We start from the raw sequence: 26,746 nt of genomic DNA, 5'->3' as shown, positions 1-26,746 counted from the left end.
CATCTTCCATGGCTTGGTTTCCAAATAAGTCGCATTCTGAGATACCAGGGTTAGGACTTCAACATACTGCTTTTGGGAGGGGGAGGACACAGTTCTGCCCATAACAGAGTTATGGAACCTCAGATTTTTGGAGACCAGAAGTCCAAAATCAAGGTTTTGGCGGGGCTGCGTTCTCTGCAGAGACTTCAGGAGAGAATCCTTTCTTGTCTCTTCCACCTCCAGGCTGTCTTGGCTTGAGGCCACAGCCTCAATGAGGCTCTGCCTCATTTTCACACAGAGGACTGCCCTGTGTCTCTTTGTGTCCTTTTCTGCCTTTTATAAAGACTTTCATAGGGTTTAAGGTCCACCCTTATTCAGTACAGTGTCATCTCAATCCTTACCTTCAGTACATCTGCAAAGAATTTATTTCCAAATAAAGTCACATTCTGAGGTTTTGGGTGAACATGAATTCTGGGGGATACAGTTCAACCCACTGAAATGTTTGTATGTGAATGTAAATGTGTTTAAATGTGGAGAGAATGAGTTGACGAAGTGGGAGGAGTCAGTGTGTGTTTAAGTGTGAGGATGCTTTTGAGTATGTGAGTGAGTCTGAGTGTGAGTGTGCGAGTTTGTCTCTGAGACTATTTGAGTGGCTACAGGTATGAGTGTGAAGTGGAAGTGAGTGTGAATGTGTGTGAATAGCTGGGTGTGTTTGTTGATGAATAATTATGAGTGATTGTGTGTGCGTATATCAGTGACTGTGAGAATGAGCATGTGATTATGGTAGGGTGTGACTGTGTGGAAATTGATGTGTTTGTGAGTGTGTGAGTGTGATTGAGTGCAGTCATTAACATGTGTCTGAAGGCGGTGCCCCTGGGAGCCTGGAGAGCAGGAGAGCTGGGCCTTGGCAGGCGGGCCTCTGCCAGGAAAGAGTGGAAGCCCCGGGGTGCCCATGAGCGGAGCCTGGAAGCCAGGAGGAGCAGACAGGGTCAGTTGCGTCAGTCAAATTGGATAAACCTCACGAAAGCCTCCTAGTCTTGTTCTATTAATGCAGACTTCTTAAACTTGGATTGGAAATTTGTGGTGCAGATTAAATGTAAACAAGATCATGGGAGATATTGAAAACACATGAGGTTATAAAAAAATACACAAGATGCACTCTTCCTAGTAACTGCAATTTGAATAGTGAGTCATTTTCTTACTGTCTAGAAATAATAAGTACATGAAACTTCTTAACTGGTTTGAGTTACTCATGTACTTTAAAGGTTTTAAGAGTGTTGTAAAGTGTTCCTTGAGCTAACTGCAGGGTCTTCTCCCACTGCTCTCACTTTGAATGAGTGAAATTGTAATATATTTGTAAAGTAGGTTATTTTTGAAAATAACATGGTAGGTAAATTAAAAGTGTAGATTGTACTGAGTATTTATTTCTAGAAATTTGGTACCAAGCTAGTTTGTTTCATTCTGGCAGCTTCCCCGAACAGGCTGGTGTGCCGGGAGCAGCACCGGAGCTGGTGCACGCTGGGCTTCGTGCGGAGCATTGCGCTTACACCACACATGTGTGCTGCTCTCAGCTCCCCACAGTGGATTGCCCTGCTCATGAAGGTCGTGGAGGGACATGCACCTTTCACCGCCGCCTCGCTGCAGCGGCAGGTAATTGTGCTGCTGGGCTGATCCTGCTCAGTGTGAGTTTTGGGACTGTATGACCCCCTTAAGAGGTGGCATCAAGATGCCAGTGCTCCCAGTCATTATAATTAGGTGCTTGTACTCAATAATGCGTGCAGAAAAGAACTGGAACCAACCCAAAGTAGATTTTCTAGTGCAAAGGGCTGAAGTTTTTGATTATTTTAAATTGATTAAGTTGCTAAACTGTAGTTGACTTGCTTGTTTTTGAAGTGGTAAATCCTGCCAGCTGCCCTTATGTGCTTCAGAGGAGTTGTAGTATAATTGTCTTTAGAAGATTAAGCTGAAAAGAAGTATTTTTTAATTAAATAAATATCTGTTTCTGTAATGTACCTTTTCTTAATACCTGATAATCTATATCTTTAATTAACATGGGTGTAATTATCTGGCTATAAAATAATGAATATCTGAGTTTTCACATAATTGCATTATAGGAACAAAAAAAAGAAAGTAAAAATCTGTTATTTCTTAATCTAAAATCACAGATAGTGGTTTTCTTTAATGTTTCCCATTTTAAATGGTCTTTTATCAGATCTTAGCTGTGCATTTACTGCAAGCAGTGCTTCCATCATGGGACAAGACCGAAAGGGCAAGGGATATGAAGTGCCTTGTGGAAAAGCTGTTTGGTTTCCTGGGCAGCTTGCTCACCACCTGTTCTTCAGATATCCCATTCCTCAGAGGTGGGCAGCTCTCCTTATTTGTGTCCTGGTTAAGTGAGTAGGGCACTCTGTAGCTCCTCTCTCATATATCTATTTCAGAATCTACTCTGAGGCGGCGGAGGGCACGCCCACAGGCCTCTCTGACCGCCACCCATAGCAGCACCCTGGCAGAAGAGGTGGTGGCGCTACTCCGCACACTTCACTCCCTGGGTCAGTGGAATGGACTCATAAACAAGTACATCAACTCTCAGCTCCACTCCGTCACCCGCAGCTGCACAGGAAAGCCATCGGAGGGGGTGGGTGCTGTGTTTTAAGATCTGATAATTTTTTTCTGTAAGATGTTGATTTAAATTTTAAATTATCTTTTTAAGTGACATGTATTTTGTTTAAAGATATTTTAAAATATATTTTACTGGGATAGGCTGGTGATGGGTATTAAGAAGGGCGCATATTGCATGGTGCACCGGGTGTTATATGCAAATAATGAATCATGGAACACTACATCAAAAACCAAGGATATACTGTATGGTGACTAACATAACATAATAAAAAATTATTATAAAAATATTTTACTGGAAATAACTATTGAAGAAACTAGTATAAAAATGAACTTGGCTTAGCTGTAAATGTGTAAGAAATAGGCAGCACCCTGGGCTCTCTTCTTCAAGCTGGCTATTTGTCTGCATTAGGCCCAGTTAGAGGACTACTTTCCAGACTCTGAAAACCCCGAGGTAGGGGGCCTCATGGCAGTCCTGGCTGTGATCGGAGGCATCGATGGTCGGCTGCGCCTGGGGGGACAAGTCATGCATGATGAGTTTGGAGAAGGCACGGTGACTCGCATCACCCCGAAGGGCAGAATCACTGTACAGTTCTCAGACATGCGGATGTGTCGTGTTTGCCCATTGAATCAGCTGAAACCAGTAGGTGAACTTGTGTTCAATTACTTAGTAATTAAGGCAGAGGAGTTTTATACTAGAACTGGGTTCTAACTTCAGTGCGGGAATGAACTTGATTTTCATGGTTCATGTCTACCATCTAGGAAGCTATGCAACCCGAGGAAAGCCATCTATCTATCTTCACTTGTTTGCTTTGTGCCCCTATGATAAATAGGGCCTGTCTCATGCTGTTACATGGATTAGTAGTTCATGTCTTATTTTAGCTGAAAAAGACATAAAAGGGCATTGGCAACATAGAAGGTACTTGTAACTATGTTTTAATTATCGTAAAATGCAAATTTTGAAGTTTATTTTTTATTAAACAACTCAAATTTTAAAGAAACCTAAAGGTGATTCCTTAAAAAATGACCTTTCTTCACGTAGAAAATGCTTATTAATTGTGTTGAGTGACATAACTTTATGTAGCAGCTACTGTTATATTAAATCTGTGAATTAGGGATGTTTAGGGAAAGTGAGTGATTTTTATTACTTTGATGTGTATCTTCCTGTAAAATACGGTTTTTTATTATTACAGAAATGAAAATATACATGTTGTAGAAAATTTGAAATGCATAGAAAATGTCTAAGAATATAATAACCACCACTCTGATGTAATTATTGTTCACAAGTTGTTAAAGAAAAAATCAGTTTAGGTTATGTTTACTGTACATATAAATCTCTATTTTGCCTTTAATGTTATCTTTTAAAATGATTATTCTCAGATATAAGAAGACTTATGGATATGTGTGATAATTTCAGAATTAAGATTCATGGTTATGATAATTTTCAGAGCATTTCATTTGCTTATTTCACCGAACAGACTTTGAAGGTTTCTGTGTTCTTGCTTTAGCTCCCTGCTGTGGCATTCAGTGTCACCAACCTGCCCTTCACAGAGCCGATGCTGTCTGTCTGGGCTCAATTGGTAAACCTTGCTGGAAGCAAATTGGAAAAGCATAAAGTAAAGAAATCACCTAAACAGGGTTTTGCAGGTCAGTATGTGGTGCTTCTTAATGGAACAGCTACAGTCTTAACTGGTGTTGCTTGGACAATGTTTGGCATTTTGTCAGAGCAAGTTCCTGCTCCTGCCAAAGTCTTTGGGTTTCAGTGGATTGACCATTTGTTAAGTTATGGTGGGCATGAAACCTCGAGCATGGTGATAAGAGCGTGCAATACAAAGAATGACAGCATCGGTGGGAGCAGCCCCTGAGGAGCCCCAGGTTCCACCTCAAGCCTGTTTTCCAGTGCCAGCATTTATTCTGAATAAGCTTTTTGAAGAGGAATCTGTGTTCTCTCTCCCTTCCTATTAATCCCCCAGCCATGGCCCTTAGGCCCAATTGCCTTTCAGGAGCTTTGCTCTTGACTTCATCACTGCCAGACTCAGTAAGGCCTGCATGTTTGGACCCGCCTTGCTTGCTTCATATCTGTGGACGTTGGGCTAAGACCAAGGTCACCTGTGCTTAAAGCCTTCCTTCCTTTGGTCTGGAATACGGCTCCCTGAATTTTCCTTACACTGCCCTTTGCATGTTCTTTGAGATTTCTTCTCCCTGACTATTCTTTGCACGTTGGAAATTCTTATGGTTTTCTTCATAACTTCTGGCTCATTGTACCCACACTTACTGAGTTTTCTCACCCATTTCTCCATATTTCTGTGATTGCTGCTACAGCTACTACAAATCATGATAGTGACCACCTTTAACTCTGGATATCCAGTTCACATCTCTGGCTGGAAGGCCATGTGCATGTACACCACAGCATGTTCAGAATTCCACTAACCTTGTCCCTTGATTCCCGTTTCCCATCACAGTGAATAAACCTGCCTGCCAGGCATTCAGGCTTGATGCCTGAAAGACACCTATGCTCCTCCATCCTCTTCCATCCCACATTGCTATGCTGCCTTCTGTGGCCTCCAACATGTCCTGCTTGGAATACTGTTGCCACAACTATAGCCCAGCTAAGTTCTTGTGTTCTCCCTGAATCTTTGTGGTAGCTCTCTTAATTTCCTCCTCAGTTGGCTGTCAGGCACCACTGCAGTCATTTGTTTAGCTAAGACTCCAGGGAGTGTCACGATCTTGTTAAAGAACTGTATGTTGTGAGTGTCCAACAAAACTGTCTTGGAGGAGTCTTGGCAAGAAAAGGTGAAACTGTTTTGTTTGTCACATAGGTATCTGGTTGAAATTTCAGCAATGTGGGAAACGTTTGATTATAGTAATAATAACTAACATGGATCTAACTGTGTTAAACCATTTAATTCTCACCCCAATTCATCAAAGTAGCTGCATGGGGAACAGGAAAAGGGGAAGACCTGGGGGAGGTAGAGGATGCTTATCCAGAAACACTCATCATAACACTGGGAAAGACCAGTCCTTCATTACTGACAGTATTTGGCATGGCCAGCTAATTCCCACAGGGCAGGGCATTGTTTATGCCACTTTGCAGCCATGGCACTGCAGTGCAGGGAGCGGAATACCTTCCCTAAGGCCACTGAGCTGGTGAGGGGAAGAGCCCAAGCAGGGTGTGTCATTCCCGCGGAGTCCTTTTCTCCCACAGGACAAGTAGACCTGGATCTGCTGAGGTGCCAGCAGTTAAAACTGTACATCCTGAAGGCGGGTCGTGCACTGCTTTCCCACCAGGACCAGCTCAGGCAGATCTTGTCTCAGCCAGCTGTTCAGGAGGTCACAGCTGCTCATACCGGTATGTTTTTAAGGAAGCTCTTATAGATCTGTAGGGAAGGCAGGTACTCCCATAGAAAATGGCAAAAGACATGAGTAAATAGTCCATGAAAGGTAAACAGAGATGGCTTCTAAATATATGAGAAAGATATGCAATGTGGCCACTAATCAATGAAGTGCAAATGACAGTGTCATTGTCTTATAAGACAAAAAAGATTGAAGGGATCTGGCGGTAAGGGAGGAAAAACAGTGCTCTCCTGTTTTGTTATTTAAAGTGTGGCCCATGGACCAGCAGCATTGATGGCACATAGGACTGTGTTAGACACGCAGACTCTCAGGCTGCACCCCAGACCTAAGAAATCAGAGTTTGCATTTTAATAAGGCCCTCAGGTGGTTTATACACATATAAAATAGTACTGCTTTAACACATTGCTAGTGGGAATTTAAGTTGGTATAACCATCTAATGGGCGTTTAAGGAAATGTTACCCTTTAAAATGCATACACACACACACACACACACACACACACACACACAGAGCTATATCTGTATCTCTCTATTCTCTGTATCTTTCCATTGACCTGTGAGTCATCTTGTGGGAATTTATCACATGAAAAGGCATGAAGATACGTGTTTATGGTGCTCATTATGGCCTTTTTGTTGGTATTGTTTTTAGGTTGAAAACTGGAGACACCTAAATGCCTATTATTGAGTGGTGTATCCACACAGTGGAATGCCACGGCATCATTCACAATGATGATACATATATATGTTCATTGCCATGGAAATGTGAAAATGATAAATAAAAAAGCACATTGCTGTGTATATCTCTTTGTAGATATACCATAGATTCATCTGCTTACTAAACTGTGACAGTGGAATTTCAGCTGACTCTATTTTCTTTATACTTTTCTATAAGTTCAGTTTTGTAGAATAACCTTATATCACTTTGAATAGGAAAAAACCCCAATATGAAATATTTTCTTGATCATCTGCTATTAAAAGATATGTACTGAAGTATTATGGGGAGTAAGATAGTCCTTATTTATGATCCCAAACTCTCTGGGGTCAGAGTGAGAAGGGAAAATGAATGCAGATGGCTCTGTGCAGGATATGATGCCAGCGCACTGCGAAATGTGTAATGGCAGTTCCACGGGTGTCTTGGGGACACCAGTGGTTGAGGGCTGGGGAGGGCAGCTTCTGAAGGGTGTGGCAAACCCTAGGTGTAGTGTGATGAGGAAGCTCTGTCCTGCTGGAAGAGACAGTAGGGGCATAGACATAGCAGTGAGTGTATGGGTGAGTGTTTAAGTGCTTCTCTTTGCAAGGAGCTCAGGGTTTATTGATGAACGTGGGCCAAAAGCTGAAGAGGTCAGCTGAATTCGTGCGATAGAATGTCTTGAATACCAGGGTGAAACTTAAGGCTGACTTAGAGCTCCAGTGAGGACCCACTGATATTCAGGATGATAAATCTAGTGAGGTATAGGAGTATTTGAAAAAGGAAGGCCATGGAGATGAGAGAATTGCTTTTGTTTCAAGTGATAAGGTATCTTCTGGGGGAAGACATGAAAAATGGAAAGAAGGTTCCAGTAGATACTGTGACAGTGTAGTCTTTTCAATGATAACCACATGGGAAACCAGTGAAAAGTCAAAGATGGCTAATGTTTCAAGCCTGAGTTACAGGGAGGGCAGAGGGTAGTGCTTTTGACAAAAATTAGGAAGTCCAGTGGAATTTGGGGTGTTTTTTAAGAGGGTACTGTGAATTTAATGTTAATATGCTGAGTATAAGGTAAATCTAATCAAAGTTCAGATTTATTCTGTATTAGACAGTAGGGACCTTAAAGATAATCCACAATTGTAGAAGATAAGGAAACCAGAGTCCAGGGAATTGGATTGGTTGTTCTCTGGTCACCCTGGTGAGTAGCTCTGGAGGCACTGAATCAGGGTTACTATACTCTATGGGATAGAGTAGGGCCTCCAGACAGAGCCGTGTAGAGTAGGACTTGGCAAATTACCATGGCCACCTGTTTTTATAAAGTTTATGGGAACATAGCCACGCCCACTTGTTTACATGTCACCTTAGGTGGCTTTCACTCTGCAGTGGCAGAGTTGAGTAGCTGTGATAGACATGTGGCTGGTAAGCTTGAACTGTTGGCACTCTGTCCCTTCAAAAGAAAAAATTTCCAACCCCCGATCTAGAGGATTAGTTGAAGTTGTCACCAACCCGCCAGCAAACTCAAATGCTGAGTGGGCTGGAGGCAGTGAGACTCAGGGGGCATGGGGCAAACAGGAAGTGCTAAATGCTTCACCCAAAGCTACTCAGATTAAAACAGGCAAAAAGATGTTACCCTGACCACAAAACATATTGGGAATTGGTGTCAATTTATGGTCTGAACAGGGTTAGCAGGAAAAGCCAGGGCTAAAAATACAAACTTGGGAGTGTCCATAGAAGGGGGGTTTCTGAAATGTGTACTGAGTAAGAGAAGGTATAAGAATTGGACCAAAGGCAGAAATCTGGGTGGTAGCTTCTTTTTTGGCTCTAAAGAGACACATGAACTAACAAAAGACAGATGCGAAAAAGCAGGAGTGGAAAATTTGTTAGAGACTAGTTTTTGATATCTGAGCCTTGAAGATTTTGATGGTCCAGTGCTTGAAGAGGTAGAGATCAGATTCGGTTTAACATGTTTAATGCATTATCTTTAATAGTAAAGAGATGTTAGGAGTTGAAAATATAATGTACTCATATTTTGTTTTTTAAATTCAGATGATGGAGCAGCTGCATCCCCTGACCTTGGGGACATGTCTCCTGAAGGGCCACAGCCTCCAATGATCCTCTTGCAGCAGTTACTGGCCTCGGCCACCCAGCCATCTCCAGTGAAGGCCATATTTGACAAACAGGAGCTAGAGGTACAGTAACAGCCTTGGCAATTTTAATTTGGTACATGAAATCAGGAACAATATTTTTTCCTAGATGTGTGTTTTCTTAAGGATATATTCTGAATTTTAAATGATATGCCAAAATAATTCTTATGACTGGTTCAGGTTTTAACCATGTTTGTCATAGAGCATTATAATGCTAGTTAGAGGATGGGTGAGTTAAAGTTTAACCTTATTATTTTTTTAAAAGATTTTATTTATTTATTTGAGAGAGAGCGAGAGCAAGCTGGGGGAGGGAGAGGGACAACAGACTCTACACTGAGTGCGGAGCCTGATGCAGGGCTCGATCTTATGACCCTGAGATCTTGACTGAGCTGAAATCAAGAGTTGGGCGCTTAACCAACCAAGTCACCCAGGCATGTCAAAGTTTAACCTTATTTTGAATATGTGTGAATTATTTGAAAAAGTTAATGAGATTCAACATGGGTCTGATGCTCAAATATTTATGGTGTGATCTTTTTCTAGGAAATATTGTTGTTGAAGGAGCCCCATTAGACCTAGGAATATTGCAGTGGCATGTTTCTTCTACTCACTCCAAAGTCTTTCTTGGGCATGCCCTGTTGCTGCCAGGCTCACAGTCCTTGCCCTGTTGCAGAGCACATGTGCTGCACAGTATAACTTGGGGCTGGGGCTGTGGCCAAGTTCCCACAGAAGTACAACATGTGACCAGGTCTGAGAGTGATGTGGATTTTCATGGCCTGCAGCATGAAGGATTAGTTGTTTCTAAAAAATCCTTCTTTTGTGGCACCTGGGTAGCTTAGTCAGTTAAGCGTCTGACTTTGGCTCAGGTCATGATTTTGGGGTCCTGGATGGAGCCTGCATCAGGCTCCCTGCTGAGCTGGGCATCTGCTTCTCCCTCTCCCTTTGCTTCTCCCCCTGCTCATGCTCTCTCTCAAATAAATAAATAAAATCTTTAAAAAAAATAAAAATTCTTCTTTCTATGTAATATGTAAAAAAACTCTGGATAAAATATCAAAGACAAAAGCAAAACCTTGAGTGCTCAGTTTGGCAGATGGAACATACTCTAATAGAAATCCTCAGAGACCAAGACTGCAGGGAGTTGAGGGAGTGAGGAAGCAGCTGCATCAGGCTGATGGGAGGGCTGACAGCAATCAGGTGGGAGGAAGGTGGAGTGCAAAGGGAGAAGGCAAGAAATGTTGGGCATGAGGATAGGGAGCCGTGCCTTCTTTGAAATGGCCTGAATGCCAGCTACTTGTTAGTTCTAAAAACCACTAAGATGAGAGTTCAGGTTAAAGTGGACACAGTGTGGCAGCGTTTCTCATCACCCGTAGAGCTAAAAAGAGGACACTGAGAGCAATTAAAGAGTGAATGGGGCAGAATGCAACCTGAAATCACACTGGGAGGTGCCCAGTGTTAAGAAAGATGTAGAAGGAAACACAGAGTTATCGTTAAGAATTGAGAAGGACTGTTGCAGCAAAGAGAGATCTTTTTTTTTAAAGATTTTATTCATTTATTTGAGAGAGAGTGCAAGCAAGAGAGCAGCAGAGGGAGAGGGAGAAGCAGACTCCCCACTGAGTAGGGAGCCCGATATGGGACTCGATCCCAGGACCCTGAGATCATGACCTGAGCCGAAGACAGATGCTTAACTGACTGAGCCACCCAGGTGCCCCATAAAGAGAGATCTTTCATTGTTTTGTTTGTCTCCATTGATTCTGATGGAAATTCAGCCATCATTCTTTTTATTTTTTAACTTATTATTATTATTTTTTAAAGATTTTATTTATTTATTTGAGGCAGAGAGAGAGAGTGCAAGTACAAGTAGAGGGAAGGGGCAGAGGGAGAGGGAGAAGCAAAGTCCCTGCTGAACGGGGAGCCCCATGTAGAACTCGATCCCAGGATTTAGAATCTTTTCTGAGGTTTCAGTGGGAACCTTACACCTTGACCAACTCCATCTAACTTGGTTGGACTGGGACCTCAGACTGTCTCTCTAGCACTGGGTAGCTATAGAATCCCTCTAGCCTTCCAGCATTTCCTTTACGCTGGACTTCAGGGTCTCACAATGCTTAGTTTTGGAATCAGTCAGTAATTTGGGATAGTCTGTGTACAGATTTTATGATTTCTCCCTCCTTTCTAATTGCTCTGGCAAGACTGAATTCCAGCCTCTGACTGTAGTCTAATAAACACTGCCCTGTCAGCTTCCCTGCTGGTTTCCCTTGTGGTCAAGGGTTGTACCTATTCCAGTTTTGACTGCTTTGGCTATTCTCCCAGACCTTCAAACAGTTTTTGAAAATATTTTGTTCAGGGTTCATTATTATTAGTAGAGACTTAGTCCAGTGCACCATAAGTCCCCATTACCAGAACTTCTAACTCCGTCTAGTTCAGAATTGTAAGCTTTTAGAATGAAGCCTGTCACTTCTGAGTTATTCACACTTCACAGCAAACCTTTGGTTTTTAACACTTCTAAGCACTGAAAGGCTTAAGGGAGTCCTCGGTTTCTCTTAATTTCTTCCTCACATGCTCAGTTTAAAAAAAAAAAAATAGCAAGTCTTAGACCCTATGAGAGTAACTGGAGATGAGGAGCAGAGAGTTTCGAGTAGTTCAGGGAAAGGGTTGTGTGTACTGGAGGTAGGGAGTCCCAGCTATAGACCCTGGCATGCATATGTTCATTGATTGATTGTAATTTGTTTCCCAGTATTTTTTATTTCCCTTATTTTTTATACCATGTTTAACTCTCAGAGTGGTTCTTTTACCTGTGAATCATTGAGAGTTGACTGGATGGTACATGAGAGAATCACATGCCATCTCTGGGTTATCTTACAGAGGAAAAGAGCAGGAGACTGTGGACGCTGCCTGGTCATGGGGAGGGGTTCAGGGACTCCTTCCTTCCCATCCAGCCCCACTCACTCTGCATTTAACTTGCTCAGCTTGTTTCCTACTCAGAGTGGCTGTGAAGTTTAATGGACATTGATAATTGGCTAATTTACTGGGCGCTGTGTATGCTGAAGCAGGAGTTATTTGACCATCACATCTTTCCACTGCATTAAACTATGAAAGTTGTCTTTGTTGTTTAACATGTTTTATCCATTCAGTTAAAAATAACACATGTAAGTCTGACTTTCCTATACTTCTGTACTGCGTTTCATAGTAGAAGCTCGTAATTTCCATTTTCTTAGACTGCTTAAGTCTCTTGACTTTTCTTAAAAAATATATATTTTTTATTTTCTTAAAGTAGGCTCTATACCCAAGGCGGGGCTGGAACTCACGACCCCACGATCCAGAGCTGCGTGCTCTACCAATTGAGCCAGCCAGACACCCCGGTCTCTTGCCTTTTATAAACCTCCCAGCTCCACTCTCATTTGTCCAGGCTGCAGCTCTGGCTGTATGTCAGTATTTGGCTGTGGAGTCCACTCACCCGTCGAGCCCAGTGTTTGAAGACTGCAGCTCCAGTGAGGCCACAACGCCTGTCCCTGTGCAGCATGTTCGCCCTGTCAGAGCAAAGAAGCGCAAACAGTCACCTGCCCCTGCTCTGCCTATTGTGGTTCAGCTCATGGAAATGGGATTTCCTAGAAGGAACATAGAGTTTGCGCTGAAGTCACTCACTGGTGCCTCTGGGAATGCTGCTGGCTTGCCAGGTATGTTGTTTTCCTTGTGGGTGCTTCACTTCCTGTGCCCACATGTTCGTTTGTAGGTTTACCTTGAAATGCTAACATCAGCAGCCTGCAGGCAGGGTGGTGCTGTAGATCCTCACTGTGGGTGCTCTGTGTGTGCTTGCTTGTAGGCGTGGAGGCCTTGGTTGGGTGGCTGCTGGACCATGCTGATGTGCAGGTCACAGATCTCTCGGATGCAGACACAGGGTCTGAGGAGTGTTCAGATGAGGAGGTGGTGGAGGATGTGGACGACTCGGCCTACGCTGTGGTCAGTGCCTCCTGTGTGGTTGCCCCACCTTTTTTCAACCTGATCTGTGCTCTGGGTTTCCTGCATGCTGTTCCATGGGGCCTCTCTGCAGTTTTGCCACTCACATAATGAAGCTGCCAAGTGCTGACTGGGTTTTCTGTGCCTTAATTACTTCAGCTTTAAATCAGCCCCTTGTTCCAACATCTAATGATGTTGGGTAGCCATTAGACTATACTTTATTTAAAAAACATGTTTTATATGACACAGTGACTTCTGATTTAAGTAAATCATTTCATGGGATTAATTTGGAAATGTCTCAGAAATTTTCTGTACTTTAAGCTTTTCATATTCATTCTGTTTACTATAATGTTTAATATTTTTAAAATGAATGTTTAGTGAAAATACAGCATAATATTTCATAGTTTATGTTTTAATATTAAAGATTTCACATACTTCTTTTTAAGTAGGTTTATCTGGCTTACAATTTTTAAAAAATATATTTATCTTTTGTAGTCTACTGGTGCTGTTGTAACAGAGAGCCAGACGTACAAAAAACGAGCTGATTTCTTGAGTAATGATGATTATGCTGTGTATGTGAGAGAGAACATTCAGGTGAGTAAATGCCTTAGCCAGGAGCTTTGCTCAGGTTTCCAGTCAGCAATGTTCAAGCATCTTAGAAAGTCAGAAGCCTGGTAGGGGAGGGCACAGCACCCAGCAGGGAGGCCACTGTCACTAGAGCAGAGGACAGAGGAACAGAAGATGAACAAGGGGTGCTAGAGCTAGAGAGCAAAAGGTGGTTTGTCCATAATGACGTGGCACAGAGACATGTGCTTCTCAATTATCCCCATTTTGAACACTTTTAAAAATCTATTTTTGCTTGTTTTTCTTACATCGTTCTTACTGCCAATTTTTAAAAATCTTGTTAGGCTCTTTATGTAGTCCTTTCTGCATCTTAAATCCTTTCTTTTCTTGTTTTAATTCTTTTCTGGTTAGTATACTTCAGAGAAAATCCCAGAAATCATCTCATTTCATCTGTGAATATGTCAGTGTAGATAAAGGATCTGTCTTTTTTGTTTTTTTAAAGTAAGCTGTATGCTTAGTGCAGGGCTTGAACTCACGACCCCAAGATCAAGAGTCCCGTGTTCTACTGGGTATGCCAGCCAGGTGCCCTGATAAGGATTTGTTTTTAACATAACATTACTGTTACCTAACATTAGGTAACAAAATAAACAATAATTCCATAATATCATCTTCTATCCAGTGCTTGCTGAGATTTCCTGTTTTCTCAGAAATTGCTTTTTAAACAGTAGTATTTTTAAATTTGGATACAAGTAAGGTCATACACCTTACATTTAGGTGATGTCTTTCTGAAGTGTCTTTTTTTTTTTTTTTTTAAAGATTTTATTTATTTATTTGACAGAGATAGAGACAGCCAGCGAGAGAGGGAACACAAGCAGGGGGAGTGGGAGAGGAAGAAGCAGGCTCATAGCGGAGGAGCCTGATGTGGGGCTCGATCCCATAACGCCGGGATCACGCCCTGAGCCGAAGGCAGACGCTTAACGACTGCGCCACCCAGGCACCCCTCTGAAGTGTCTTTTAACCTGGAACAGTTTTCCCCTCCTTTTTTTCTCCTTTTCATGTCATTTATTTGTGGCTAAACTTTGTTGGATCACAGCTTCCTCCCTCCTCTGCATTTCCTGTAAAGTCAGAATAAGGTCTGGTGGGGTTGGAGGGAGCTGTTGGACTCAGGCAGTATCTTAGGCACAAATGCATCATATGGACCAGCATGCAGTATTGTTGGTTAGGTCTTGTTAGTCTACTTCCATCTGTTAAGGAGTTCTCTGTTGTTCATTTTGGTGCTTTGGTAGCCATTTGTGTCATCACCTAGACTCATCATGAGGGCTTGCACAGTAGTGGTTTTCTAACTTTGTCATGCCTTCCAAATTTATTAGCTAGAGTTTATTCTCTGAACTCTTTTTGAATCAACTCTAGTTATTCTTTATAATACAGTTTATATAGGAAAGACAGAATAAATGCTTGTTTTGTTTTTGTTTTGCTTTATCAATTTTCAGAATGGTGAATTGGTACCATGGAACTTACAGAGGTGACCAAGAAACTTTGCTTATTATCATTGTGATGAATTTATTGGCTGATATGTATTTGCTGTGTTTCAGCCATTATTCCTATTGATCAAGTTGTTCTTTTGAGTGAACACTTTGATCTTTGAGAGCTCCCTTGCTTTATGGCATAAGTTGATCCATGTTCATCTTAATGTATTTCCTGCTCCAGACATTGAGCCAGCCAGTTTTCTAAAGAGCCCTGGTTCCATTTAGTGTAAAATGATTTTGAGAGTACACTCTGGGTGCTAGAAGAAATCCTTTCTTAGAAATAGAATAATGCTACTTATAATTGTTCATTTCATCTATACACTGGATTGGATTTTTATTTTAATTTTAATCTTAGGTGGGAATGATGGTTAGATGCTGTCGAACATATGAAGAAGTGTGTGAAGGAGATGTGGGCAAAGTTATTAAATTGGATAGAGATGGACTACATGACCTCAATGTGCAGTGTGATTGGCAGCAGAAAGGAGGCACTTACTGGGTTAGGTATATTCATGTGGAACTTATAGGTGAGCACATTCTTAAGTAAGTTCTTTTACTTTTTCTTAAGTAGAGACAGAATTCTCAGGAATAAATACTAATTATAGTTTGCTTATTATTGTAATCTCTAGGCTATCCTCCACCAAGTTCTCCTTCTCACATAAAGATTGGTGATAAAGTTCGTGTCAAAGCCTCAGTCACCACACCAAAATACAAGTGGGGATCTGTGACTCATCAAAGTGTGGGGGTTGTGAAAGGTAATATTTTCCAGGCAACAAAATTCCAGATGCTAGCTTTTCATCAGCTAATGTAATAAACTCATTTCTTTTTCATTCAAGGGCAAGAAAAAACAAGTATGATGAAAGTGTATGATCTATAAATAGCATTTTTTTGCTTGTCGGTGCTCTCTAGACCAGGAACATGCCTATAGTTGATAGAGTGAGGTTTATTAACTCATTAGCATTTGGGAGGATGCATACCCTGGAAAATGGGGTTTCTCCATAAGTGGGTATAACAAAGGACTAATGGGGTTTGTGTTGGATATTTTGGGAAGGGTTCAAAGGAGTGGGGGTAATTCTAAGAATGGGTGTCTTAATAATAAATATTAATCTGTAAGGCAGGAAAAAAAATGCAGCTAGGATGGAGTTAATGGTTGGCAAGGAAGCAGTTGTTCATACTAACCAGAATGGGGGAGGTGGGAGGTTGGGGAGGGTGTCTGGTTGTGTTTGTGGTTTGGATTAGATTTGAACTTGATCAGACTGACTAAAGAGTGGTTTTGCCTTTGTCTTGATCTGTCACAGTCACAGGGTAACCTTGTTTGATGTTGGTGTTCTGTAAACTTGTTCTGTCATTCTGCCAAATGGCCTATATGTGAGTGGCCAACTCCCTCAGTTGGGGACTATTTCTGTCTCTCTCTGCTATAATAAAATGTAGGACTAAATTTAAGAAATGGAAAGGTGCAAATGATGTGAATTAAGAACTGGAAACACAAAATTCTTTTCAGTTTATATTTAATGTGATATTAGTGAGATTTCAAATCAAACACATGGTATACATTAAAAGGTATCCTACCTCCATTTTAACAATTGCATGAGAAGTAATTAAAAATGCATGTGGTTTTATTTTATCTTTAAACTCTTTTAAGGCCATAAAGAGATCCTGTTTTGTTTTGTTTGAACCTTGTACAAAACCCTCTTACTGTTAAATAGCTTAGATTAGAAATGGTAATAATGGTGGTGCTTCCCCAGTGTGTGGGAGTGTTAGAATGTTTCAGGTTACATAAGAACAAATGGCTTATTTAACATTTTACTTTAGTTTAACATTTTTCTTTACTTAAGAGGCTCTTAAAAGCTTTATAAGTCAAAACACAGATAAATTTTATCTGTGCACAGATAAATAAGAACTTGGTTCAGAAGTTAATGTTTAAGTAGCAGAGTGTTCTCACCAAAGGACAAGAGATCTCTTAACATTATTATTGTGGTTCTTATTTCCTAAGATACTAAATGAAGTTTTTGACTTGATATAATTAAAAACAAAGAAACAAACTGTGGAAAATGTCAGACATATACAGAAGTAGAGAATATAGCGTAATGAACCTCCTTGTGCCCATTACCTGGCTTTAATAGTTGTCTACCCCTGGCCAAGGTTGTTTCATCCATGATTCCCTCCCTTGATTATTTTGAAGCTAATCCCTGATTGACATGATGTGTTAGTCCATCCATAAGTATCTTGGTTTGTCTTTCTCTGTAAAACATAAATAACTACAGTATAATTATCACGTGATTAGGTATAGTTTAAATTTTAACATTAGGTTTTTATTGGTGACCAAGATGTTTCAGCAATTTCTGTTGTGTCCTAGCTTTCAGTGCAAATGGAAAAGATGTCATCGTCGACTTTCCTCAGCAGTCTCACTGGACCGGGCTGTTGTCAGAAATGGAGTTGGTGCCTAGTGTTCATCCTGGGGTTACGTGAGTTAATTTTTATATTGCTAGATTTGTTTGGGAGGAATAGTTTTCTTTGGAATTAAACTTAATAAATTGCCTTAATTTAATAAATGACCTTATCTTTTTCTTAACAACCCAATGGTTATTTTAAAAATAGGTGTGATGGCTGTCAGATGTTTCCTATCAATGGATCTAGATTCAAATGCAGAAACTGTGATGACTTTGATTTTTGTGAAACATGTTTCAAGACCAGAAAACACAACACTAGACATACATTTGGCAGAATAAATGAACCAGGTATGGTAAAATGGTTATGCTCTTTTTCATTAAAATATTATTAATGAAATCATTATTGTGCACACATGTTAGTTTGCTCTTTAAAGTTCATGTTTATATGGTGAGCACTGCACAGTGTACACAGTAAAACAAGAAAGATGCACACACTTGAAAATTTGCTATCTTTTTTTTCAAGCAATGAGGGACTACGGGAATTAGAATAATGGTTTGTTTGTTTGTATTTCCATAAATAACATTAAAAGGTCTCAAGAAACTAATAAATGTTTTGTTGCATGGGGTGTGGAATTGGATAGATGTATGTCTTTATGTCTTTTATTATATCTTTTTTTTTCTTGTGGCAGAATATGTACAACAAATTAAAATTTGCCATTTTAATCACTTTGAAGTGTACAATTCAGAGAATGTTGCACAACCATCACCACTATCTATTTCCAAAACTTTTTCACCACTCGAAACAGAAACTCTGTACCATTAAGCGATAATTCCCCATTCTCTCCTCCCCCAGTTCTTGGGAATCAGCTTCCAGTCTCCGGGAATTTGATGACACTAGGTACCACATGTAGGTGGAACCAAAATTTGCCTTTTGGTGTCTGGCTTATTTTACTTAGAATTATGTTTCCAGGGTTTATCCATGTTGTAGCATGTGTCAGAACTTCATTTCTTTTTATGGCTGAATAATATTTCATATATCCCACATATTGTTTATCTGTTCATCTATTAATGAACATTTGGATTGTTTCTACCTTTCAGCTATTATGAATAATGTTACTATGAACGTTGGTGTATAGATCTGTTTGAGTTCTTGTTTTTAAAATTGGGAGTAGAATTGCAGGGTCATATGGTAGTTCTTTGCGGAAACTCCGAAATGTTTTCCACAGTGGCTGTACCATTTTATATTCCCACCAGCATGTTCTCAGCAACATTTGTTATTTTTCATTTTTTTAAATTACAGCCATTCTAATGGGTGAGAAGTATTACCTTGTGATTTTCATTTCAGTTTACCTAATGACAAAGGACATTGAGCCTCTTTTCATGTCATTTTGGCCATTTGTATATCTTTTTGGAGGATATGTCTATTTAAGTCCTTTGCCCATTTTTAAACTTTTGATGTTGAGTTTTAGGAAGTCTGTAAGGGGCACGTGGGTGGCTCAGTCGGTTAAACAGCTGCCTTCGACTTAGGTCGTGATCTCAGGGTGCTGGGATCGAGCCCCATATTGGGCTCCCTGCTCAGCGGGGAGTTTGCTTCTCCCTCTCCCTCTTCTGCTCCCCAGGCTTGTGCTCTCTCACTTGCATTGTCTCTTAAATGAATGAATAAAATCTTAAAAAAAAAAAAAAAAAAAAAAAGAAAAAAGAATTCTTTAAATATTCTGCACATTGAACCCTGTCAGGTGATTTGCAAATATTTCGTCCCATTCTTTGGGTTGTCTTCACCTTCCTGATGGGATTCAGTGATGCATAAGTTTTTAATTTTAATGAAGTTCATTTTACCTATTGTTTCTTTTGTTGCCTGTTGGTGTTGTATTCGCTTTCGGTGTCCATTTCAGAGACCATTGCTAAATCCAAAGTCATGAAGATTAGCACCTGTTTTTCTTTCTAAAAAGTTAGTTTTAGCTCTTAAACTTAGGTTTTGATCCATTTTGAGTTAATTTTTGTACATGGTATAGTATTAAGAGTTCAATTTCATTCTTTTACATGTGTACATCCAGTTTCCCAACACTGCTTATTGAAAAGACTGTCCTTTCACCATTGAATGGTCTTGGCATCCTTTTTGAAAATCAACTGGCCATTGATATGAAAGTTTATTTTTAGGCTCCCAGTTCTGTTCTGTTGGTCTGTTTGCCTGTCCTCATGCCAGTAGCAAACCATACATTGTGATTTTGTCAGCTTTGTAATAAGTTTTGATATTGCGAAGTGTGAATCCTCCAAATGTTTTCTTGTTTCTCAAGATTGATTTGACTATTTGGTATCCTTTGAAATTCAGTATAAATTTGGGGGTGGATTTTTCTACTTTGGTAAGCAGTAGTTTTATAGGAATTGCATTGAATTTGTACATTGATTTGGGCAGAATTGTCATTTTAATAATGTTGAGTTTTCCAGTCCATGATCAAAGGGATATCTTTTCCATTTACTTAGGACTTTCTTTCTGCAATTTTTCTTTCAGCAATGTTTTGTGATTTTTCAGTGTACAGGTCTTGTACCTTCTTGATTAAGTTTATTTCTAAGTATTTTTTATGCCATATTAAATGGAATTCTTAATTTCCCTTTTGGAATGTTTGTTGCGAGTATATAGAAATATACACTACACTTTCAACACATTTTGTGTGTTGAATTAATATCTAGCAGCTTGGCTGAATTTTATTTATTGTCTCCTACAATTTTTTTTGTGTGGTTTCTTTTGGGTTTTCTACATATAAGATCATGTTATCTCTGAACCAAGATGGTTTTACTTCTTCCTTTCTGATTTCAATACCTTATATTCCTTTTTCCTGCCTTAGCTAGTTCTTCCAGTACTAAGTTGAATAGAAGTAGAGAAGGTGGGCATCCTTGTCTTGCTCCTGAATTTAGGGGGAAAGATTTCAGTCTTTCACTTTTCTTTTTTTTAAAGATTTTATTTATTTATTTGACAGAGATAGAGACAGCCAGCGAGAGAGGGAACACAAGCAGGGGGAGTGGGAGAGGAAGAAACAGGCTCATAGCGGAGGAGCCTGACGTGGGGCTCGATCCCACAACAGCGGGATCACGCCCTGAGCCGAAGGCAGACGCTTAACCGCTGTGCCACCCAGGCACCCCTCAGTCTTTCACTTTTGAGTATAATGTTAGCTGTGGGTTTTTCATAAATAGGCTTTCTCATGTTGAGGAAGTTCCTATCTAGTTCGAATTTGTATTATTCTCTTAGTGGGAAATTTGTAGAATCTAGAGTTATCTCCTTTTCAAGGCTAACTTAGAATAATTTCTTTTTTTTTCTTGATTGGCCTGCCATGGGCTTATCAGTTTAATTAGTCTTTTCAGAGAGACAAGTTTTGGCTTTTTTGCTATTTCTCATATCTTTATTCTTTCTTTTTTTTTCCTATGGAATTTAGGTTTAGGCTGATTCCCCCCCCCCCCATCTTCTTGAGGTTAATGCTTATCTCATTTTCTCACTCTGTCTTTACTAATATATGAACTTAAAAAATTTTTAGGATTGTTTTTAAGCAAGACTTAAGCTGTATCCTGCAATACTGCTATATAGTGATAGCTCATTATTTATTTCTAATTCCCTGAGAATTATTTTTTTGTATTCATTGGTTTAAAATTTTCAAACATATCAGCATTTTTACTGGTTTCTGCATTGCATTTAGAATATGTATCCTGATTGACCTTTGACACTTTTTGAAACTTTTTTATGATCATAGAACTTAGTATATGATGGGATTTTATAAATGCTTTATGTGTGCCTAAAAAAATATCTCCTGTAGTTCTGTGACAAAGTTAGTGTTTGCTTAGTGTATCTTTATTTATTTACTATTTTTAAAGATTTATTTATTTTAGAGAGAGAGAGAGAAAGAAGATGGTGCATGTGAGGCGGGAGGGGCAGAGGGCGAATTAGAGAGAATCTTAAGCAGACTCCCTGCTGAGCACAGAGCCTGACACGGGGCTTGATTCCAGGACCCCGAGATCATGACCTGAGCCGAAATCAAGAGTTGGACACTTAAAACAACTGAGCTACCCACGCACCCCTTGGTGTATCTTTTTTTTTAGCCTTTTACCCTCAATCATTCTGTATTCCTGTATTTTTTTATATATTTCTTATAAGTTGTAAATAGTTTTTTTAAATTCCAGAATGCTAATGTTTGTCTTTTATAGGGATCATTTAGGTATTTAAGGCAATTGCTGATGTATTTTTATTTAAATTGACCACTTCTCAGTGTTTTTATTTGTCCCTCCTGTTCTCCGTTCCTCTTTCTACATTCTTTCTTTCTTTGGACTGATACATTTTTTATTATTTAACACCCCAGCCCCCCCTTGGCTTAGAAGTTACACACATTTTTAGTATATATTTAATCTCTGTAAGTAGTGTATATGTTACACACATTTTTAGTATTAGCAGTTACTCAGAATATTAAAACATCCATTTTTGACTTATCAAAATCTAATATTACTTAATATATTTACTCCTAAGCAATGCAAGGACCTTAGATCCCTTTAGCTTTATTTAGCCTCATTCTGATTTAAATTATCATGTTTTTATTATGTCTTACAATGTTACGCATACACATTTTTAACCATACAAGACATAGTATTGCTATTGTATATAGCCAGTATTTATTTAGATTTTTTCACATACTTAATATTTCATTTTTTCATTTTTTCCTGTATCTTTCATTTTTTATCTATCATCGTTTTTCTCCTACCTGAAGAATAGTCCTTAATATTTTCCTTAATGCATCTCTGTGGTTATGAATTACATTTTTGTTTGTCTGAAAATGTCTTATTTCTTCTTCATTTTAGAAAAATATTTTTGGTAGGAATTTTCTTTGAAAATACTGTTCCGTTGTAATTCAGTTTATAATTCTGTTTAAGTCAGCTGTAAGTATAGTTATTGTTCCATTAAAGCTAATCAATTTTTGTATTTCCTCTTAGTCTGTTTTTGAGATACTTTTTTGTTTTTATCTTACACAAATTTTACATGTGCAGAGAAATGTGTTTCTTTTTATTTATCTTCCTTGGGGTTAGCAGGACTCTTTATTTTTGTTTCCTTTATTTTTCTAGCTTTCTTTAGCTATAATTGACATGTAACATTGTGTAACCTTAAGATATACAGTGTGATGATTTGGTACGTGTATATATTGCAAAATAATTACCACAGTGAGGTTAGTTGGTTAGTTAACAAATCCATCACCTCACATAATTACGCATGTGTGTGTGTGTGTGTGTGTGTGTGTGTGTGTGTGTTGGGTAGGTAAGAACATTTAAGATCTACAATCAGCAACTTTCAAAGCAGGGCTTTTTAAATCTGTGGCTTGATATGTTTTGTCAGTTCTGGAAATTTTTCAGTCAGTATTTCTTCAGATATTGTCTGTATCCTATTATCTCTTCTATTTTTGGGACTCCTCTTTCACCTGTGTCAGACCTTCTCTCTGTCCTCTAAGTCTTTCACCTTCTCATTTATGTTTTCTAAGCTATTGTTCAGTTTTTCATTCTAGATATTTTTTAGTAATTCCCTTTTCATCTGAGTCTGGTCTACAAGTAAACCTATTCATTGAATTCTTAATTTTAATTACTATATTCAACAGTTCTAATCTTTCTGTTTTTAAAAATAGTTTTCACTTCTCTGCTGAAATATTCAGTGTCTTATCTTTTCAAACATTGTTATCTTAAAACCTGTGTCTTATAACTCTAATATATGGACACTCTGTGGATCTCTTTCTGTTGTCTGTTATTTCTGGTAGATTTTTAAGTCATGTTTTCTAGTCTCATATGCCATTATGTACTGGATATTATATTTAAAAAATTATTTCTTGAATCCATTTGAGGCCTAAGATATTATTATTCTACAGAGATTGGAGGAGGGAAGGTTGTCTTCTAGGTAATTGGGAGTAAGTAACTATCTGGGTTTCTTGTTGGTTAAGTACCAGACTCAGATAGTTACTTGTAGACCAGACTCAGTCCAGTTTCATTGACTGAGATGATTTCATGCTAAGCTATAATCTGTAAAAACAAACAGCACTGCATAGTTAGCCCTTCCTCTTGGGATTTTTCCTGTTGGGATCCCAACCCAAAGCATGGAGTTTTTTATGACTATCCCCTTCTCTTCTGGTGGGTTCTGGACTCCAATTCCTGGTCTCCCTTCTCCCCTACCCAAGGCTTTCAAAAGTAGTTGGGTTTTTTTGTTTTTGGTTTTTTTTCTTCTTCTTTTTTGGGAGGCTTTCCTTACTGACAGTTGCCATCAGGGAAGAGGAGCCTTGGATACATGGCATTGCTCATCTGGACATCTCTGTTCATCTTAGCCTTCCCTAGATTCTGGTCTCGTAATTCTTTACTATCTTGCTATTTCTGATACTTTTAAGATTTATTCATCTTTAAACGTTTTGTATGCCTCTTCTAGTTGTCCTCAGTGGGAGGGCTAGATGAATTTCCAGATTTGTCATTCACGGAAGTAGAAACTCTTTACAGATTTGTTTTTGCTTTGCATTTGTAACACATTTTTTAAAAAAGATTCTATTTATTTATTTTAGAGAGAGAGAGAAAGGCTGCACGTGTGTGCGCAAGTGAAGGCAGGAAGGAGAGGGAGAAAGAGAATCCCAAGCAGATTCCATGCTAAGCATGGGGCTCGCTCCCATGACTCTGAGATCATGACCTGAGCAGAAACTAAGAATCAGATGCTCAACAGACTGATCCACCCAGGCACCCTGTAACGGCATTTTTAATAAGAATGTTTTTGTTAGAACTGTTACTGAATTCTCCACCTCCCTCACCTCAGCTTCTGTGTACCCTTCCATCTGGAAATACATCACTCTGTTGTTACTTGAGAGTCAAGTAGAATAAATCATAACATTATATGAACTTCATTTCATAAATTGGTATAAAATACATTGGGCTTTTTGAAGCTGTTTTAGGTATTTATTAGTTCCATTTATTTATTTGAGAGCGAGCGAGCCAGCCCAGGACGGGATGGGGTGGGGTGGGGTGGGAGGAGGGTCAGAAGGAGAGGGAGAGAGGAAATCTTAAGCAGGCTTCACACCCAGCATGGAGCCTGATGTGGGACTTGGTCTCAAGACCCTGAGATCATAACCTGAGCAGAAATTAAGATTCAGATACTTAACCAACTGAGCCACCCAGGCACTCCTATTAGTTTCTTTTAATTTGAAAACTTATTTTCTTGAAACAAGAAGCTCATCACTATGTAGTATTCTTTATTTCTTGGTTGGAAAGGTTTTGTACTACAGGTATTAACACTGTCCCACCACTATTAAATAGGACAGTCTGCAATCTTTTGTGGCCGTTCTGGAAAACAGCTAAAGCGTTGTCACAGCAGTCAACCCGGAATGCTCCTGGACAGCTGGTCCCGGATGGTAAAGAGCCTAAACGTGTCATCCTCCGTGAACCAGGCTTCTCGTCTTATTGATGGCAGTGAGCCCTGCTGGCAGTCATCTGGTTCACAAGGAAAGGTAGTGTGCCATGGGGACACTTCCAGAAATGCTTTTATTTAGATGACTTTACCTTTTAAGCTTCAAAATGAACTTTGAAAAACCTACTAAGTTATACCAGGATGGTACCTGTCAGTACTGATTTTATATTTTAGTTCATAATTATTTTTATTTTTAAAGCTACTGAGTAATATACCCTCCAATTTTTATTGTCAGAGATTTTAAATGATGTATGTAATAGATTTTATCTAACTGACCAATTGATAGAAGGTGTAATAGGGTGCTGTTATTTTTGTTATTCTCCCACATAAAATGCATGAGTTCAGATTCTGCTTCTGCTGAGCAGTTTTTCTAATATATCTGAACAAATAGGTGTTGCTCTTTGGAATGTTATCGTAATTGCACTGAAGTGTGGGTACCCATCATCTGAACTCATGGTCAGACTTGGAGAGAGGGGCTATTTTTCCATCTTGACTCTAGTATTTTCTATAGCCCACTCCTTGATGGGTATAAAGGGACCACCCTAGGTCAGGAGTCTATAAACACATCATTTCTGAGGTTTAGAGTGAGATTTTCTTTTAATAAACAAGTTAGTAGTAGAGTAGAATACTCCTCTCTCTCAGGCCATATCATATATTTGGAAAATCTCATGTAGATTCAAGCTTTAGTGACACTATTTTAATAGCTAAAATATGGCTGAATTTTATTAACTGAGAATACATTTCTTTTTTTAAAGCATTGGATTCGTTTGGAGATTTTCCCGGATGTTCTTGTTCATAGATTAAAAATGATAGTTGATCCTGCTGACAGTAGCTACATGCCTTCCCTGGTGGTGGTGTCAGGTAATTGAATTAGTTTACTCAGTATCTTCTCTCATATGATTAAAATTCCTTTGTCTGATTCCTTTATCCCCCTTCTTCCCCCTAGGCGGAAATTCCCTAAATAATCTAATAGAACTAAAGACAATCAATATTAACCCCACTGACACCACAGTGTCCCTTCTGAATGACTGCACAGAGGTAAGTGGAGATGACTTTTTTTGACTGTCTCTATATTGACATTGAGCCACTTTTTTGCCCTGTATTAAGTTATTGTATTTTAAAATTTTACAGGTATACAACTTGAATTTGCTATTTATCAGATCAGCTTGAAAAAGAAACAAAATAAGTTTCATTCTCACTATCTTAAGTAAGAAGTGAGGGTAAAGCTCCTAGCAAAAGTTGTTAGTAGGCAGTTCAGATTGCTTTTTATATCCAACACAGGATTATTTTCTTTATGTATCTATTAATGTGTGATGGTTTTTTTCTAACTGCACTTGTGACACTGAAATTGCTTTTTTGTTTTCATACCTGTTGGCATCAAGTGGTGAGCTGTTGATTTGTTTTGGTGGGTTATAAGGTAATTTTCAAAATGAATACAAGTTTATTATAAATCTTGAAAATGTTATCTGAGAGAATCAATGAAGGTTCTTTTATGTAGTACCTCTATATTACAGAGCAGTGAGACTGTCTCTCAGATCTTCCCATAAATCTTTCTACACAGATATCAACACTATTTTAATAAATTAAATATACTTGATACTACCTATGCTATAGTCTCATGAGGACTTATTTAATTGGAACAATGATAGTGGATAAAGATATTAAATAGTTGACTTTTATTCATCTAAAGTTTTTTTTATAAGTGAGTTTATTTTTAAATTATTAAATGTAGTTCACCATTCATTATTATTATTATTATTATTATTATTATTATTATTATTAGTCTGCCCACATAAGGGCAGATAAATTCAAGGTGGTGCCAGTGTGTTAAAGAAGCTGATATATAGTCATTAGGTTAATTTGTTCGTGGATGAAAGGTTTGTAACTTGTGTCCAGTCTATGGGAATGTACCAGCTCCTTTTCCCAGATCCAAGAATTGATGATCTGGCCTTATTTCTAATCTTCAATAACACCATTCATTCCTAAATGTCATTGAACTGTTTTGTGATGTACCAATTAATACCAGTGGTGTTAATAAATGAATAAACTGGTAAATTATTAAAATGAAAGATAATATTGAGTTTT

At 39.0% G+C, this 26,746-nt stretch overlaps 1 protein-coding gene across 4 annotated transcripts in view; it reads left to right on the top strand.

Moving 5' to 3' along the window:
• Window positions 1-26,746, top strand: part of HERC2 (HECT and RLD domain containing E3 ubiquitin protein ligase 2) — a 238,590-nt gene that overhangs the window by 128,285 nt on the left and 83,559 nt on the right. For all 4 annotated transcript variants that reach the window (XM_045795317.2, XM_045795319.2, XM_045795318.2 and 1 more), the window contains exons 39-55: window positions 1,448-1,629; window positions 2,192-2,339; window positions 2,418-2,614; window positions 3,008-3,238; window positions 4,104-4,242; window positions 5,801-5,944; window positions 8,683-8,825; window positions 12,181-12,448; window positions 12,595-12,731; window positions 13,224-13,322; window positions 15,174-15,342; window positions 15,445-15,570; window positions 17,172-17,280; window positions 17,414-17,553; window positions 24,511-24,701; window positions 25,417-25,522; window positions 25,608-25,699. In XM_045795317.2, the coding sequence (XP_045651273.2) occupies window positions 1,448-1,629; window positions 2,192-2,339; window positions 2,418-2,614; window positions 3,008-3,238; window positions 4,104-4,242; window positions 5,801-5,944; window positions 8,683-8,825; window positions 12,181-12,448; window positions 12,595-12,731; window positions 13,224-13,322; window positions 15,174-15,342; window positions 15,445-15,570; window positions 17,172-17,280; window positions 17,414-17,553; window positions 24,511-24,701; window positions 25,417-25,522; window positions 25,608-25,699 (2,621 nt within the window). The remainder of the gene's footprint in view (window positions 1-1,447; window positions 1,630-2,191; window positions 2,340-2,417; window positions 2,615-3,007; window positions 3,239-4,103; window positions 4,243-5,800; window positions 5,945-8,682; window positions 8,826-12,180; window positions 12,449-12,594; window positions 12,732-13,223; window positions 13,323-15,173; window positions 15,343-15,444; window positions 15,571-17,171; window positions 17,281-17,413; window positions 17,554-24,510; window positions 24,702-25,416; window positions 25,523-25,607; window positions 25,700-26,746) is intronic.

The sequence above is a fragment of the Ursus americanus genome, chromosome 28 (genome assembly GCF_024610735.1).
Source record: "Ursus americanus isolate L20-20 chromosome 28, mUrsAme1.1.p, whole genome shotgun sequence".
In the NCBI taxonomy this organism is placed as follows: domain Eukaryota; kingdom Metazoa; phylum Chordata; class Mammalia; order Carnivora; family Ursidae; genus Ursus; species Ursus americanus.
Note: the sequence above shows the minus strand (reverse complement) of the source record. Positions and strands in the feature narration are given on the sequence as shown.